The sequence below is a fragment of the Schistocerca gregaria genome, chromosome 9 (assembly GCF_023897955.1).
Source record: "Schistocerca gregaria isolate iqSchGreg1 chromosome 9, iqSchGreg1.2, whole genome shotgun sequence".
In the NCBI taxonomy this organism is placed as follows: Eukaryota; Metazoa; Arthropoda; class Insecta; order Orthoptera; family Acrididae; genus Schistocerca; species Schistocerca gregaria.
The window spans coordinates 159,867,399-159,883,151 of NC_064928.1; the positions used below are offsets into that span (position 1 = coordinate 159,867,399).

The 15,753-nt window shown below is 42.9% G+C and overlaps 1 protein-coding gene across 4 annotated transcripts in view; it reads right to left on the reverse strand.

Moving 5' to 3' along the window:
* Positions 1 to 15,753, reverse strand: part of LOC126292176 (speckle targeted PIP5K1A-regulated poly(A) polymerase-like) — a 102,786-nt gene that overhangs the window by 70,197 nt on the left and 16,836 nt on the right. For all 4 annotated transcript variants that reach the window (XR_007552029.1, XR_007552031.1, XR_007552030.1 and 1 more), the window contains 3 exons: positions 15,017 to 15,128; positions 8,319 to 8,410; positions 7,374 to 7,676 (listed from right to left, as the gene is read on the reverse strand). Coding sequence is in view for 1 of the 4 variants with exons in the window: in XM_049986016.1 (XP_049841973.1) it covers positions 7,374 to 7,676; positions 8,319 to 8,410; positions 15,017 to 15,128 (507 nt within the window). In the remaining 3 variants the exon portion in view is untranslated. The remainder of the gene's footprint in view (positions 1 to 7,373; positions 7,677 to 8,318; positions 8,411 to 15,016; positions 15,129 to 15,753) is intronic.

Sequence of the window (15,753 nt, forward strand, 5' to 3'; positions counted from 1 at the left end):
AATTGCAATGCCAATATTTTACACACTCACTTCTGATGTTTATATGTGCAAAAGTTACATTGACTTCCGACCACATCTTCCGGGTGCCTCACCTTTTTTCGGTCAGGCAGTGTATTATAAAATACAGAGAGCAAATGGCTGTCTACAACTTCCAGAGAAACCAAACTGTAGCTGTAAGAATCAATGGACATTTCAGGGTGGCGGCAGCTGAGAAAGGACTGAGACAATTTTGTAGCCTATCCTCCACATTATTCAATCCGTACACCGAGCATGTAATGAAGAAAATTAGGGATAAATAACGAAGAAGAATAATGCGATGAGATTGTAATTCTGTCACAGACAGCAAGCATTTTGAATAGCAATCGAATGGAATGGGTATTAATTTGGAAAGAGGTTACAAGATGGACAGGAAATAAAGTAAAACAAAAGTAATGAAGTGTAGTTCAATTAGGTGAGGTGATGTTAAGGACATCAGATAACAAAATGAGATGCAAAGCAGTAGAAGAATTTTGTTAACTAACAAGGAAAGGTCCCCAGGTGTGGGATTGAATTTATGAAACCAATTATAGGGTCCCAGACATATGTCTGCTTGTGTCTGTGTATATGCAGATGGATATGTATGTGTGTGCCAGTGTATACCTGTCCTTTTTTCCCCTTAACGTAAGTGTTTCCGCTCCCGGGATTGGAATGACTCCTTACCCTCTCCCTTAAAACCCACATCCTTTCATCTTTCCCTCTCCTTCCCTCTTTCCTGAAGAAGTAACCGTTGGTTGCGAAAGCTAGAAATTTTGTGTGTGTGTTATTTTATTGTGCCTGTCTACCGGCACTTTCCCGCTTGGTAAGTCTTGGAATCTTTGTTTTTAATACAATTATTTATACATAAATATGAGCATGAATCTGATAGTGTTAATGTCATGTGAGAATATGAAGATGTTATAGTATGTGAAGTGTAATTAAGTCGAGATTCTATACTACCAAAGGGTAAAAATACGGGCTTGGACCGTACATTGAAGAATGCATGTAACAGATATAAATGCCTCGTGCAAGTATTGAGGACACAATTACACACGATCAAGGCTTATCTGGATGTCCTTCCACAAACATTTCCATGACGCTCTCCTGTAAATCAAGCAAAACCAAGCCATTCACACCAAATTTCTTTGTACACTTTCAATTTGTGTTAGTCCTATTTGGTATATGTCTCACACACTTGTGTAATTTTTTAAGATATGACTAACAAGAGATTTGTAAGCAGTCTCCTCCACGAAATGACTGCTTTCGGAATATCCTGCCAATGTGCCACAGTTTGCCACCTGTTTACTCTGTCTGAACCAATGTGAGCATTGCATGCTATGTCCCCACAAATGGCTACAAGCAGGTGTTTTAGCAAGAGTTAACTGGTTAAATTGTGAATACCTGATAACGTAATCACACAATAGTACATTTTTTTGTTTTTTGTTTTGTGAAGTGTATTATTTTTCATTTCTGTACATTTAAAGCAAACTGGCAGTTTTTCTACCACTTTAAAATCTACTTTATAAGTGACTGAATATTTCTGCAGCCTTTTTCAGGCAGTGCTTCATTAGGGATATATGCATCATCTGAAAAAAAGCCTTAGGTCACTATTAATTTTGAAATGGCAAAGGCTAAAAAGACAGTGCCCAATATGCAACCCATCTAAAACGATCTCCTCCTGGCGAGAGTGCTGAGAACAGGTCGTCCAAGCCACTGGGAAAGGTTTAATTCCCCAGAGCTGGTTCCCGTGAAGGGAAGACCAGTGGTGATGCCAAAGCGACACCACTTGCTGACAGATGGCAACACAGAGATCATTGGAGGGAACGAAAGAACTAGCAGAGTGAGGTACGAGGATTGCAGTAAGAGTGAAGAAGTGAAAGCTGATCTGGAACTGTTGCACTAAGGGATGGACGGTGTACAACACAAACAGGCTCTGAAGGGCACTGAGAGAATCACAACTAAAAAGCCTGTATCGCCGGGTGTACTGTGTAGCCTGATACAGGGCAAAGAGCGCTACTGTAAATACTGCTCAGTGTTCCGGAAGCAGATGCTGAAAAACATAGGCGCCAATGATGAAGGCACACCTGACACCACAGTCAGTCTGAGAGCCTTCTGTGTAAAGCCCGAGCAACTTATGGTGATAGGAAGAGAATGAAGTTAAAGGTGAACACAGGTTGCCGCACAAAGCCGTGGTCGTGACGGTTCACGCCCATCAGTGGCAGGTAGCGTAAAGTTAAGCTGCCAGAGCAACAGCTGAAAGCAAACTCCAGGAGGTAATAGAGATGATGGGCGTGCCCCATACTGGCGATCAAAGGAGTCATTGAGGAAGGATGCATACCATGGCTGGCCAGGCACAGCAGACAACCGACATGCGTATCTGCTGACAAAAATCACGACAGAATGACAGCAGTAGTTTGGCAGCTCCTGCATACAGGCTCTTAACTGGGCTAGTGTAAAAGATACCAGTGGGCAAACAGACAAGGGACCGGTACAAACAGAGGAAATACTGCCGAGGACACACAGGACACTGAGGGACCACATATAGAGGGCGGCCAGGTAAGATGTGTGGGAGGACCAAAAAAGTTTAGGAATTTTGTAGTTTCAACAAATGGAAAAGCAACATGCTCAAGATGTAGAGACGGTGGAAGAAACCAATCGCGCCACCAGAAATTCATACAAATGGTTCTGTCAGTGGAAAGGCGAAAGCCAATGTTGATGCTCCACGAGTATAAAGACGGTCATGGACAATGCTGAAGTGCCACTCACGGTGACAAGTCCGTGCAAAACTGCAACAGAAGGCAAAATCATTAATGAAAAGGGAGCCAGAGATGGCAGGCTGGAGAGAGACCATAGTAGGATTAATGGTGATAACAAAGAGGACCGTGCTAAGGATGGAACACTGAAGAAAACCATTTTTCTGGATAAAGGGGTCTGAGAAGGCAGAACCCACATGTACCTTGAAAACTTGGTCTTTCAAAAATTCTTGGAGGAAACGACATGTGCAGCCTCTGAAGCCCCACGTGTAGAGAGTGCTGGGAATAGCAGTTCTCCAGCAGGTGTCATAGGCTTTCTCCAAATCAAAAAACACAGCCACAGTCTGGGATTTCCACAGAAAACCATGTTACCGGTTGCCAAGATGGCCAACTGCAGAATGGCGCACTCTAAGGCCACACTGTGCCGTGGGGTTAGTAAATTGTGGGACTCGGGCCACCATACCAGCTGGGCACGAATCATACATTCAATCACATTCCACACACAGCTGGTGAGAGAAATGGGGCGGTAGCCTGAAGGAAGGTGTTTGCCCTTACAAGGCTTAGGTATGGGTATGATAGTGGCTTCACGCCAGCATCTGAGAAATGTGCCCTCTGCCCAGATGTGATTGTGCATATGAAGGAGAAAGTGCTTGCAGGCAAGAGAAAGATTCTGCAACAACTGAACGTAACCACTGCCTGGCCCTGGGCCAGAGGATTGGGATGAATCAAGAGCATGATCTAGCTCACTCATAGTAAAGGCAGCATTGCAGCAGTCACAATTCTGAGAGGAGAAGGGGATTGCCCGAGCCTGCTCCACTTGTTTCCAATGGAGGGAGGCAGGATGATAGTGCGTGCAGCTCAAAATCTCTGCAAAATAGTGGCCCAAGGTGATGGAGATAGGAATAAGGTACACTATGGAATCCACTACCACTGTCAGTTTGGAAATTTGTGAATGGATCTTTGTCCCAGAGAGCCTTCAGAGGTTGGCCCATAAGACAGAAACAGAAGAGGGAATGGAACTGTTAAAAGAACTAGTAAATGATATCCAGCTAGGTTTTTTGCTATTCCGAAGAACACAATGACACTGTACACATCTGCTTATAATGAATGCAGTTAGCCATCATACAATGGACAGTTAAAAATGATGAGAACATGACTCTACACACAAATTGTGTCGCAGCACACTTCAAGTCCACCAAAGGGGTTGGGACACGGTGCAGAAAAGATGAAGTGCAAGGAATGGAACGTTCTGTGGTGGTAAGGATAACACTGATAAGGTATTCTACTTGGTCACCACACCTGGAGAAATACTGTCCGTCAAAGGTCACCAGGAAGGAGTAAAGCCTTCAGTGGATTTTTAGGTGTGCACATAGATGGGGTGGGAGCCAGCAAACAGACAGCACAAGGGAAATGGTTACTCGAGTACGTGTCAGAGGGAACAGACCACTCTAGATGACAGGCAGGCTGGGCAGTGCAGAGGGAGAGGTCCAAATGGGAATAGGTATGCGTGGAGTCTGAAAGGAACTTAAGTGCTCCTGTGTTAAGGCAAATGAGATTAAATTGATTGGAAGGTCAGCCGAGAGGGCTCCTCTCGGACAGGTTCTGGGAGAACCCCAAAGGGCGTGGTACAAATGGAAGTCACCGAGCAGCATAAAGGGCCGAGGGAGTCGCCCAATAAACTGGATGAAGTCCGCCCTGGTGACACCGAACGACGGAGAGATGTGAACAGTAGAAAGGGGAAAGGTGAAGTGCGGAAGCAAAATACTGACTGCAACAGTATGAAGCCAGTTAGTCAGGAGGATGGTTTGACTATAAATGTCATTCCGGATGAGCACCATGACTCTGCCACGAGATGGAATGCCATGCTCGGGGGAAGATCAAAGTGGACTGGAGAGAATTGCTAGAGGCCAAAGGTCATGGGGGTGCAATTTTGCTTCGTGGAGGCAGAAAAAGTGGACACGGTGATTCCAAGAGCAAATGTAATTTGACTGTTTGAGCTAAGGCAACAAATGTTTCATTGGAGTCGAGTCATGACGAGGAAAAGGGAGGAGCGAAAAATGACGAGGTGTCACCTGGACGGCTGCCGAGTGCCGGCCTTCAAAGACTCAATGCTGCAGGGTGCAGATGATGGAGGATCTCGGTCCACGAGATCTACAGAGACTGATGTCTCTCTTTCTGTTGGTCCGCGAAGTCTAGGGCAGAAAAACAATTGGCGGTGCAAACCGGCGAAACGGAGGTCGGCCGGAGGAGTGCATGACATGGTGACACCACTGAAGAGGATCTCCGAGTCGGTGAAGGAGGAGACTGTTTGCCTCAGTTTGATTTCTCGGGGCTTCCGAGTGTGGCAGATGACAATTCAGACGTTTGTTCGCTGGAGGGACGTAAAAAGTCTTTCCGGGAGTATTCTGTGTGTCCTCTCTGGCCTGCCGGTTGTGTGGCAGGTGACTCGGCCCCGTGAGGAAAGTTTGGTGGTTTGTTGCACAGCTGCAAGAGGAGATGGGGATTTAACTCGACACTTGGCAATTTGAGGTCACACGTCGGCATGGCCGTGTCTTTCATGGAGCGAGAGGTACCGAAAAAATTACTGTAAGTGCCGGATGGTAAACTGCAGGGTTTCCGACTAGCCAGCAATTTGCGAGCAACAGAGTATGGCACCTTTTCCTCAACCCGGATCTCCTGGACAACCCACTCATTGAGATACACGGGACAATCTCGTTACAAGGCTGCACGATCGTCATTGCAACAGGTGCGGCAAGGAGAAGGAAGTGGACAGTCACCCTCGTGAGCATCCTTACCACGGATTACACATTTGACCGGGTGTCGACAGGACGTGCGACTGTGGTTGCAACTGTTACACCAGTAGCAGTGCGTTGGGCCTGACTGATAACTACATAGCCTGCTCTGATCCTGGAGGGAAGTACTACTATATCAAATGTCAAAACGAGCGTGTGTGGGCAATGAGGATGCATCTATCTTTTTCGTCACCTGATGGACTGCAATGACACTCTGATCAGAGAGGTACGTCAGGATTTCTGCATCGATCACACCATCGAGCACCCTATTGTAAACACTACCGCGCGAAGAATTCAGTGTGCTACGGGCCTCGACACGAACGCGACAGCCGTGGAGGAGAGAAGCTGTGAGCAATTGTTGGGCTCGAGAATCAGAAATAGTCTCCAAAAGCGAAGTGCCATTGTGTAAATGAGAACAGGGCTTCACAGGGCCAGCAATTGCGTCAACACCTTTCTCAAAAATAAACGCATTTACCTTCGCAAAGGACTCACCGTCTCCAGTACGTGAAACCATGGGGAAGTGAGGTGCAACTGGGAGGGTCTTCGAATCGTTAGCCTCATTTCGTTTCCGCTTAGTAGATATTGACTGTGAAGAAGATGAGTGGCTCATTTCCACAAACAATGCAAGACTGGAATAGAAGGGTGAACTGATAGAGGCACTCAAAGTACCCTCTGCCACACACTGACAGGTGGCTTGTGGAGTATGGATGTAGATGTAGATGTAGATACCTGTTATGTGTCAGACGTGTGAGCCAGCCTTCATGACTACACAGGGAGGAAGAAGAAAAAGACGAACCTCAAACGCAGAAGAAGAGGAAGGATAGGAGAAGGGGAACAAAGAAAGGAAGAGGAACAAAAAGCAGTGGAGAGACTTTTCTGATGTTAGGCTACCGAAAATGCAGAATACGTTCCAAAAAACATCCCAGACATGTTCATCAAGGGGGAAGAACATGTAGAGGATCGACATACAGCACAAAAGGGAAAAGATACTGCAAAGGCTGGAGCCCTATGGTAGCCAAGCACAAACTCACCAAAAAGGGGTGAGCCCCCTGGGGGCTTTTGAGCTGATCTGTTTACATTGTCATTTAACTATTTAAAAATCTGCTAACTAAGTATGTGTCAGCACAGGACTGCGTCATCAAATTTTAGCAACAATGCACTCGCTGTCGGGCAAAACCCGAGTCTCCCGTCATGCCCCATCCACCCTATTCTCCAGGTCTAGCCTTCAACAGACCTCTTGCTGTTTCCCGACTTAAAGTGACATCATTTCCAAATCGTGAAGAAGATTCAGAATAATGTGACAAGAGCCCTTCATTCAATCCCTGAAAGTTTTTTTCCAGGTTTTCCGAAAGTGGGAGAAATGTTGGGAAGGATGTATTGCCAGTGGAGGGAGCTACTTTGAGGGAGAGAGTACTTAAAACACAGTAGAGTAAGCAATGAAGATGTTATAAGCAACATGTGGACACACACACACACACACACACACACACACACACCTCAGAAAACAACTATAAAGGTCTCCAAAAATAAAGGCCTCTGTTAGTAACCCATACATATAAATAGTACATCAAAAATTATAATGTCTGTAAAAAGTGAGTACCTCATATTTATGATTTTAGTACATTAAATGTAGGGCTAAAATTAATGTTAAAGACTACTAGGAACGAACTGTATCTTATGGGTCAATGAAGGAGACTAATCAAAATGCCAAGCTTTATACACAATGTGCAGTGAATAATATTTAAAATTAACCAGGCTTTCATTCAACACTTCCTCATATTGTAAAGATGTAAATTTCCAAGCAGGTACTTACCACAGTCTATGAAGATGTCGAGGTCACTCGTCTCCAGAGCAGTACCGGAGACACGAGAGCCAAACGGGTACACTCTCACATTGGGAACTAACTCGTCAGGAAGTATCCTCTCCAGCACGGCACACACAGGATGACGTTCCCGACTGCCGACACCATCATCGATGTCATCATCAAAGTCCAATGTCAATTTATCGGCCATACTAACCAGATCGGCAATTTTCTGGTTAAAAGAGTCCTCATTCTGCAGGACTGCCTTTATGTCTGGATCTAGTGTAAATGTCTCGTGCATGTTGACCAGTCCCGCTGCAAAAAAAACCAACCACACAATAATAAATAATACATCTCCATTGGACACAATTTCGAACAGCCTGTCATGTCCCTAAGGCTTGGGCATTTCTACCAGTTCTCATGATCTAGCAGTCCATACTAAATACTCCACAGTCTGATTTGCTTTCATAATGAAATGTTGACAATTTTTAACAAAATTGTTTGTTACAGATTACAGTGTGCCAAATCTACAGACATTAAACTCATTAAACTGTCACCTAACAAGTGTATTTTAACTGAAATGTAGTCAATAGATTATGATGGATAATATGAACTACATGAAAAAGTAGACACCAGGAGCTGGATGGGCACCATGGACTAGAACGATGTGAGGTACACACATGGTACAAGCCAAGCAAAAGGTCCAAACCAATCAAATTAAATAACTAAATGAATGAACATGTAAAGTGTTGGCAAAACAGGTAAAGGTGTTAACATCTTACACCTAAACATGTACAACTGCCAAACATCATGTGTGTTGTTTAAATGCAGTTCAGTGTTCGGTATGAAGAGAAAAAATATGAAAAGAAATGCCTGTAGCAATTCCATACAGATATAGCAGCATGCAAGTACTTAGGCTAAACATGTGTATCTGTTACAGTAGTCCAAAATACTCACAAATGGACTTCCATTCGGGCTCATGTGAAGCACGCACTGTATTCGTTTTCACTCTAACTGGGTGGCTCGACAGTACTTTACCAACTGAGATCCTGAAAGGAATTAGCATACATTGCTATCTTAACCACAGACTGATTTCCATGATCAAAGAAAAGTAGAGACTAATCTGAGAAACAGATGCAAGTTTAAAAAGGAAACAACAATTATTTATTTAAATGAAGTGTGCTCTTTCTGCACAAGTGGCACACATAAGCCCACACATAAATTAGTGGCTCTTAAAGATGTGACTGTACTTCAGAGACTAAAAAATCATAGCAAATGAACAACTAGATTCTCGAAATGAGCAAACTGCTGGTTTCTTGTCAGTGGGAATTTGCATTACCTTAGGCCCAGATGCTCCCAATGATTAGGTTGCGAAGCATATCAGGTACATGTTTTCTTTCCTGAGGTAAGCTGGCTTGCAGCTGTTTTAACTGACTCTCCATATCCTTGATATAATGGCAGAAATGTAGATTCGGCCCCTACCTGGTCCTACATCGTATTTCAAGGGCAGACTGCGGAATCTCACTGACCAAGTAAATACAAAGTTTCTCCACAAGTATCAGCTCCAGTTCTATTTTGACGCTCCTATAAGTTGAAGTGGTGTCTATGCATTACGCTAGTTGATGGGGGGTTGTTAAGCATCCCAATGCACCTGACCCCAGCTCTCTTCAAACACCTAAAGAGCTGAGACATTTACCAAAGTGAAACTACGTTTGGTGCTCCACTTTTAGCCACAATGCACCACTCACTTGAAAAACTGTTCCAATGATTGAACAGGCATAAGCATATTTGTTGGAACAGCAGGAGTTCCAATGACATGAGGTGGTTTTGGAAGGCCACAATGACTCCAATATCAAAAAATGAAGAAAATGTGAAGGAAGTGAACTTTAAATTTTGACCGATAGCCAGAGGTTCAACTGGGTGGCTGACTGAAGAACTTCTGGAACAGCGAAGAAATGATGCTACTTTTCTTGGACAGTCTTATAACGGAAGATGAGATTTGGGGATTTTGAACACGATCCTGACACAGACACAGAGCTCCAAGGGGCACATCTCACCGTCACCACACCCAAAGAATGCATGCACGAGTAGATCCAAAGTAAAGGCAATGCTCATTGTCTTCTTTTACATTCGTGGTAACATCCACTACAAAGAGACTGTCACTGCTGCCTTTTAGGTGGAAGTGTCCAGACTACACATCACAAGTTCCCTGCAACTACACTGAGACAAAGTTACCAGCCACACTGCCTTCTTGGTGAGTCATTATCTGGTTAAAAACGAATTGTCAATGCTGCACCAGTCCCACTCCACAAGATTCTTCTCTGTTTTTCTGGTTCAAGATAATCTAAAGGGCCACCATCCTCAGACTACTGACAACACAGAAATTACTGTTACACTTGCCTAAATAAAATTCCAACACAGGCCTTCCAGGATGCCTCCAACACTTGGATATCTTAGTAGCAGAAATGTATTTACGTAGGTAGGTCCCATTTTGGAGAATATTGAGGCTCTGTACTGTATTTATCTATGAATTAATTTTTGTGAACTTACAAGGAGAGTCCCCCAGTGATATGATTGAGTTTTTGAAACAATATGTATGGTGATGTAGGTTACGGTCCTGTGTATATCTTTGTTGTTGTTGTTGTTGTCTTCAGTCCTGAGACTGGTTTGATGCAGCTCTCCATGCTACCCTATCCTGTGCAAGTTTCTTCATCTACCAGTACCTACTGCAACCTACATCCTTCTGAATCTGCTTAGTGTATTCATCTCTTGGTCTCCCTCTGTGGATATCTTACGTACAAGATATACATTTTTTATATTAATCATCATACAAACATTTGCACTTCGGACAAAACAGCTATGATTAAGATTTAAACAAAATAACAGATTATAAATAAATATGCAAAATGTGGAACAGAAATAATGAATGCAATGACATGGACAAGAACATTAGATGATGAAATGGAAGAAAATTAATAACAAAAAAAATAGTTTGCCACAAAGACCTCAGCTGTAGGGAAGGGACCGTTTGATATGGAATGGGTGGCAGCTGTCATAATGGAGGTACTGTTGGTTGTTGGTAGGTTTGATGTGGACGGATGTGTGAAGCTGGTCATTGGACAGATGGAGGTCAACGTCAAGGAAAGTGGCATGGGATTTGGAGTAGGACCAGGTGAATCTGATGGAACCAAAGGAGTTGAGGTTGGAGAGGAAATTCTGGAGTTGTTCTTCACTGTGAGTCCAGATCATGAAGATGTCATCAATAAATCTGTACCAAACTTTGGGTTGGCAGGCTTGGGTAACCAAGAAGGCTTCCTCTAAGCAACCCATAAATAGGTTGGAGTACGAGGGGGCCATCCTGGTACCCATGGCTGTTCCCTTTAATTGTTGGTATGTCTGGCCTTCAAAAGTGAAGAAGTTATGGGTCAGGATGAAGCTGGCTAAGGTGATGAATAAAGAGGTTTTAGGCAGAGTGGCAGGTGATCGGCGTGAAAGCAAGTGCTCCATTGCAGCGAGGCCCTGGACGTGCAGGATATTTGTGTATAAGGAAGTGGCATCAATGGTTACAAGGATGGTTTCCGGGGGTAACAGACTGGGTAAGGATTCCAGGCGTTCGAGAAAGTGGTTGGTGTCTTCGATGAAGGATGGGAGACTGCATGTAATGGGTTGAAGGTGTTGATCTACGTAGGCAGAGATACGTTCTGTGGGGGCTTGGTAACCAGCTACAATGGGGCGGCCGGGATGTTTGGGTTTGTGAATTTTAGGAAGTAGGTCGAACGTAGGAGTGCGAGGTGTCGGTGGGGTCAGGAGTTTGATGGAGTAAGGTGAAAGGTTTTTTAGGGGGCCTAAGGTTCTGAGGATTCCTTGAAGCTCCGTCTGGACATCAGGAATGGGATTACCTTGGCGAACTTTGTATGTAGAGTTGTCTGAAAGCTGACGCAGCCCCTCAGCCACATACTCCCGACGATCAAGTACCACGGTCGTGGAACTCTTGTCAGCCGGAAGAATGATGATGGATCGGTCAGCTTTCAGATCACAGATAGCCTGGGCTTTGGCTGTGGTGATGTTGGGAGTAGGATTAAGGTTTTTCAAGAAATATTGAGAGGCAAGGGTGGAAGTGAGAAATTCCTGGAAGGTTTGGATAGGGTGATTTTGAGGAAGAGGAAGTGGGTCCCACTGTGATGGAGGACACAACTGTTCCAGGCATGGTTCAATTTGGATAGTGTCTTGGGGAGTTGGATCATTAGGAGTCGGATCAGGATTATTTTTCTTTGTGCCAAAGTGATATTTCCAGCAGAGACAACGAGTGTAGGACATGAAATCCTCCCCACTCCACCAAGAGTGTCTTTCCGCCGTCCACCTAACCTTCGTAACCTCTTGGTTCATCCCTATGAAATCCCCAAACCACCTTCCCTACCCTCTGGCTCCTACCCTTGTAACCGCCCCCAGTGTAAAACCTGTCCTATGCACCCTCCCACCACCACCTACTCCAGTCCTGTAACCCGGAAGATGTACACGATCAAAGGCAGAGCCACGTGTGAAAGCACCCATGTGATTTACCAACTGACCTGCCTACACGGTGACGCTTTCTATGTGGGAATGACCGGCAACAAACTGTCCATTTGCATGAATGGACACAGGCAGACAGTGTTTGTTGGTAATGAGGATCACTCTGTGGCTAAACATGCCTTGGTGCACGGCCAGCACATCTTGGCACAGTGTTGCACTGTCCGGGTTATCTGGATACTTCCCACCAACACTAACCTATCCAAACTCCGGAGATGGGAACTTGCCCTTCAATATATCCTTTCTTCTCGTTATCCACCAGGCCTCAATCTCCGCTAATTTCAAGTTGCCGCCACTCATACGTCACCTGTCATTCAACATCATCTTTGTCTTTGCACTTCCACCTCGACTGACATCTCTGCCCAAACTCTTTGCCTGTAAATAAGTCTGCTTGTGTCTGTATATGTATGGATGGATGGATGTGTGTGTGTGTGTGTGTGTGTGTGTGTGTGTGTGTGTGTGTGTGTGTGTGTGTGTGTGTGTGTGTGTGTGTGTGTGGTAAGTCTTTCCACTCCTTACCCTCTCCCTTAAAACCCACATCCTTTCGTCTTTCCCTCTCCTTCCCTCTTTCCTGAAGAAGCAACCGTTGGTTGCGAAAGCTAGAAATTTTATGTGTGTGTTATTTTATTGTGCCTGTCTACTGGCGCTTTCCCGCTTGGTAAGTCTTGGAATCTTTGTTTTTAATATATTTTCCCATGTGGAAGTTTCTTTCTAATTAATTGAGTAAAAATAATGATAAAAGTAATTTTGGCAAAGATTACAAAATCAAAAAATTTTGAAGCACCTGACTCGATTCAAACCTATACCCTTCTGCATATCAGTCTGATAAGTTAGGCACTACATTACAATTATATTTATTACTGTCAGTTTTCAGGATCTAAAACATAACACAAAATTATGAATTTTTTATGGATTACTTCATATGTGGGCCCACCAAGGTAAGATACCTCGAATTCTAACCTACATCACAGTCCGAATGGTTTCAGAAACTATCCCACTCTCCTTGTTACTGACATTACTTTTCTGGGCAACCCTAGTACACCATCATCACACAGGCAGTTAGTTCATAGGGATGTGTTGTATGTTAGAGAATGTTGTCCTGTTGAAAAATCACAGCAGTGTAATGTCTCACAAGAGGTATCACATGGTACACTACTGTGCTGTTCAAATGACTGGAACATAAGCAGACATGACCTGAAGCCATACCAGATGGCTCCTCACATTGCATTTGAGATAGTACAGGAGTATGCCCCCTTCAAAGTCTGGACAGAATGCATCCCCTTTCCATGCTGTGTCATACTCTTAACGTGACAGTCACATGAGGCAATCTTTTCCATGCTAGGAGTGTGCAAACAGTCATGAAATCATTTACTTCCTTTCCTGGCACATTTTGTAATTAGCTACTTGGTTGCAAAAAGCTTTTGTGTTCTGTATTTACATTGACAAATGTCTCTTCTTTCTTTTTTTTTTTAAGTGGTTGTGTATCATTCTCCATGTTTCATACCTTTTGACGCTGCCTTGTCTAGTACTAATTTTATCTTATTTTATTAGTTTTGTTTATTAATAGAACTGTTATGTAGGCATGCTATTCCTATTTTGTGCTAAAGGTTTTCCTATCAACTCCATTGTTATTTATGTACTGTTCAGTTTTTACTATTTCATTGCAGAGGTGTTACTTACTGTATGTTTCTACTTCACTCTAGATGTGTTACTTCTCTTCCAATATTGTCTGCTAACATTGAACTTCTTTGGTGATAATACTCTGTAAATTTCTGAAGATGGCCTTGTAAGCCGCAAACTGGTTAGCAATAAAAGTAATATTGTAGAACAAAAGCAAACTGGTGCTTTTCATTTATTATTATAATGCTGTTCCACCAAGAACTGACGGAAGATTCTGTTAATATGAAAAATCTTTTTCCTTGCGTAATCAAGCGAGTTGTGAGTAATATGTATTCTGTCAGCTTCTCACATTGTCCCAAAATTTAGTGCCCCTGCCCTCGCCCCAACCCCTAATGGGTTTGCTGGGACAATTGGCTCAGGCCTCAATACCTCCAAAATATAACTATTGTGGTTGCACACATGTGTGGATAGCGATTTTCGGAATTAACATTTCTTTATGAAAACTGTCTAACAGCGGGATGCAGTTATCAAGTTAATATTCCAAACTTTTTGTATTTTAATTCCTCAGTCAGTCCCTTCAATTTGTGCACAACCTTTTGAATCACCCCGTATGATACGCATTTCATACTTCACACTGTTACATAATTAATAAATTTATTTATCCAGTGAATATATAAACCTAATAGAGTTAAAATTAACAATTACAACATTTTATTAATGTGCAGTGTAAATTAGTTGTCATCAACAGGAAAATAAGTAAACACTGAACTTTTAACTGCGCAGAAACTGAAAATAAAGGAAAGTGAAACTTTAAATTTTTTTAAAAAAAACCCCCACCTTCCTAAGATCTAATCCTGCCAGAGCCAATGCTGCTAATGCTGTACACTGTAATTTCACACTTTTCTGGTACCACACTGAACGCTTATACATAATTACTATGAAGGATTTGTTACAAAGTCTTTTCTGATGGTACTCATCTTGAGTAGGGCCTTTTACAGACGTGAAGTGTGGATGATAAACAGTTCAGACGAAATGTGGTGCTACATAAGAATACTGAAGACCAGAAGTTTAGATCACAGAATTCATTAAGAGTTATTCACTCAAATTAGGATAAGAGGTCTTTGTGGTACAACTTGACTAAAATGGGGATTGGTTGATAGGACATCTTCAGACTGGGATCCTAACAACAGTTAGGATCAATAACAGAATTAAAGAGTAGCAAACAGATTGTGAAAGGCAGGTGACTTGATTGAAATGAACAATCTAAAATTTAGTCATTACTTTTAGAATCTTATAGATTTATTGTGTCTGGTAACTTAACATTATACTGAATTTTGAAATGCTTCTCTTAAAATGAACATGATCTGCTAAAGTACAGAAATAAAACAACAATGAAAGATCACTTCAGAAAATGCATGATAACATTGAAAGTACATAGAAATAATACACCTCCCCCTGGAGAAACTTACCTGTCTGCAAACTCTATTACAGCATTGTCATTGCCAAGTCCAATGTACGTAATAGTACCAAATTTCTGAAGTCCCCAATATATATCTATTATCTTTGCACCTTTCGGAACCTCTGCAAGCAAACATATTGTACTTTAATCACTAATATAGGGTAACTAAAAAGTGATTTTATATGTAACCTGCTGAAATACATTAACAAACTTTTCAGTATTTAAGCAACTTCAATTCCATGAATATCTTCTAGCATCAATGGTCCCCAATTTTCTGTCCACACCCAATAAGAATATGTGTTCCATAAACAAAGCCAATGTAATTATGTGATGGGTACTGAATAAGAACTGATAGTGGAAACAAGAGTGTCTTTGTCCTAAGCAGAGTGGTTATCCAGATAGCAGCAAGAAGTGACTGGTTGTAACTCATGCAATGTGCTGTGCATGAGTAAACAAGCAGCTATGTGCCAGGCCTCATTCACACAGAAGTGGATCTTACCACCATATAGCAGAGATGTTGAGTCGTAAGTTTTGGAATGAGAGAGGAGTGAGGGGAAGGTGGGTGAGGAGTGGTTGGTAGGATGAGGTACAAGTTTGCGTGGCACAGGTAAGTACGGAAAATAAAGCGCAAAAATATGCGAGAGTGATCAATTTGAATGTCTATATTTATGATATCGATGGGAGTAATAATGGACACGAGACACTGCATCAACAATCAGCAGAGTCTTGCAACCACATGTTGCGCAA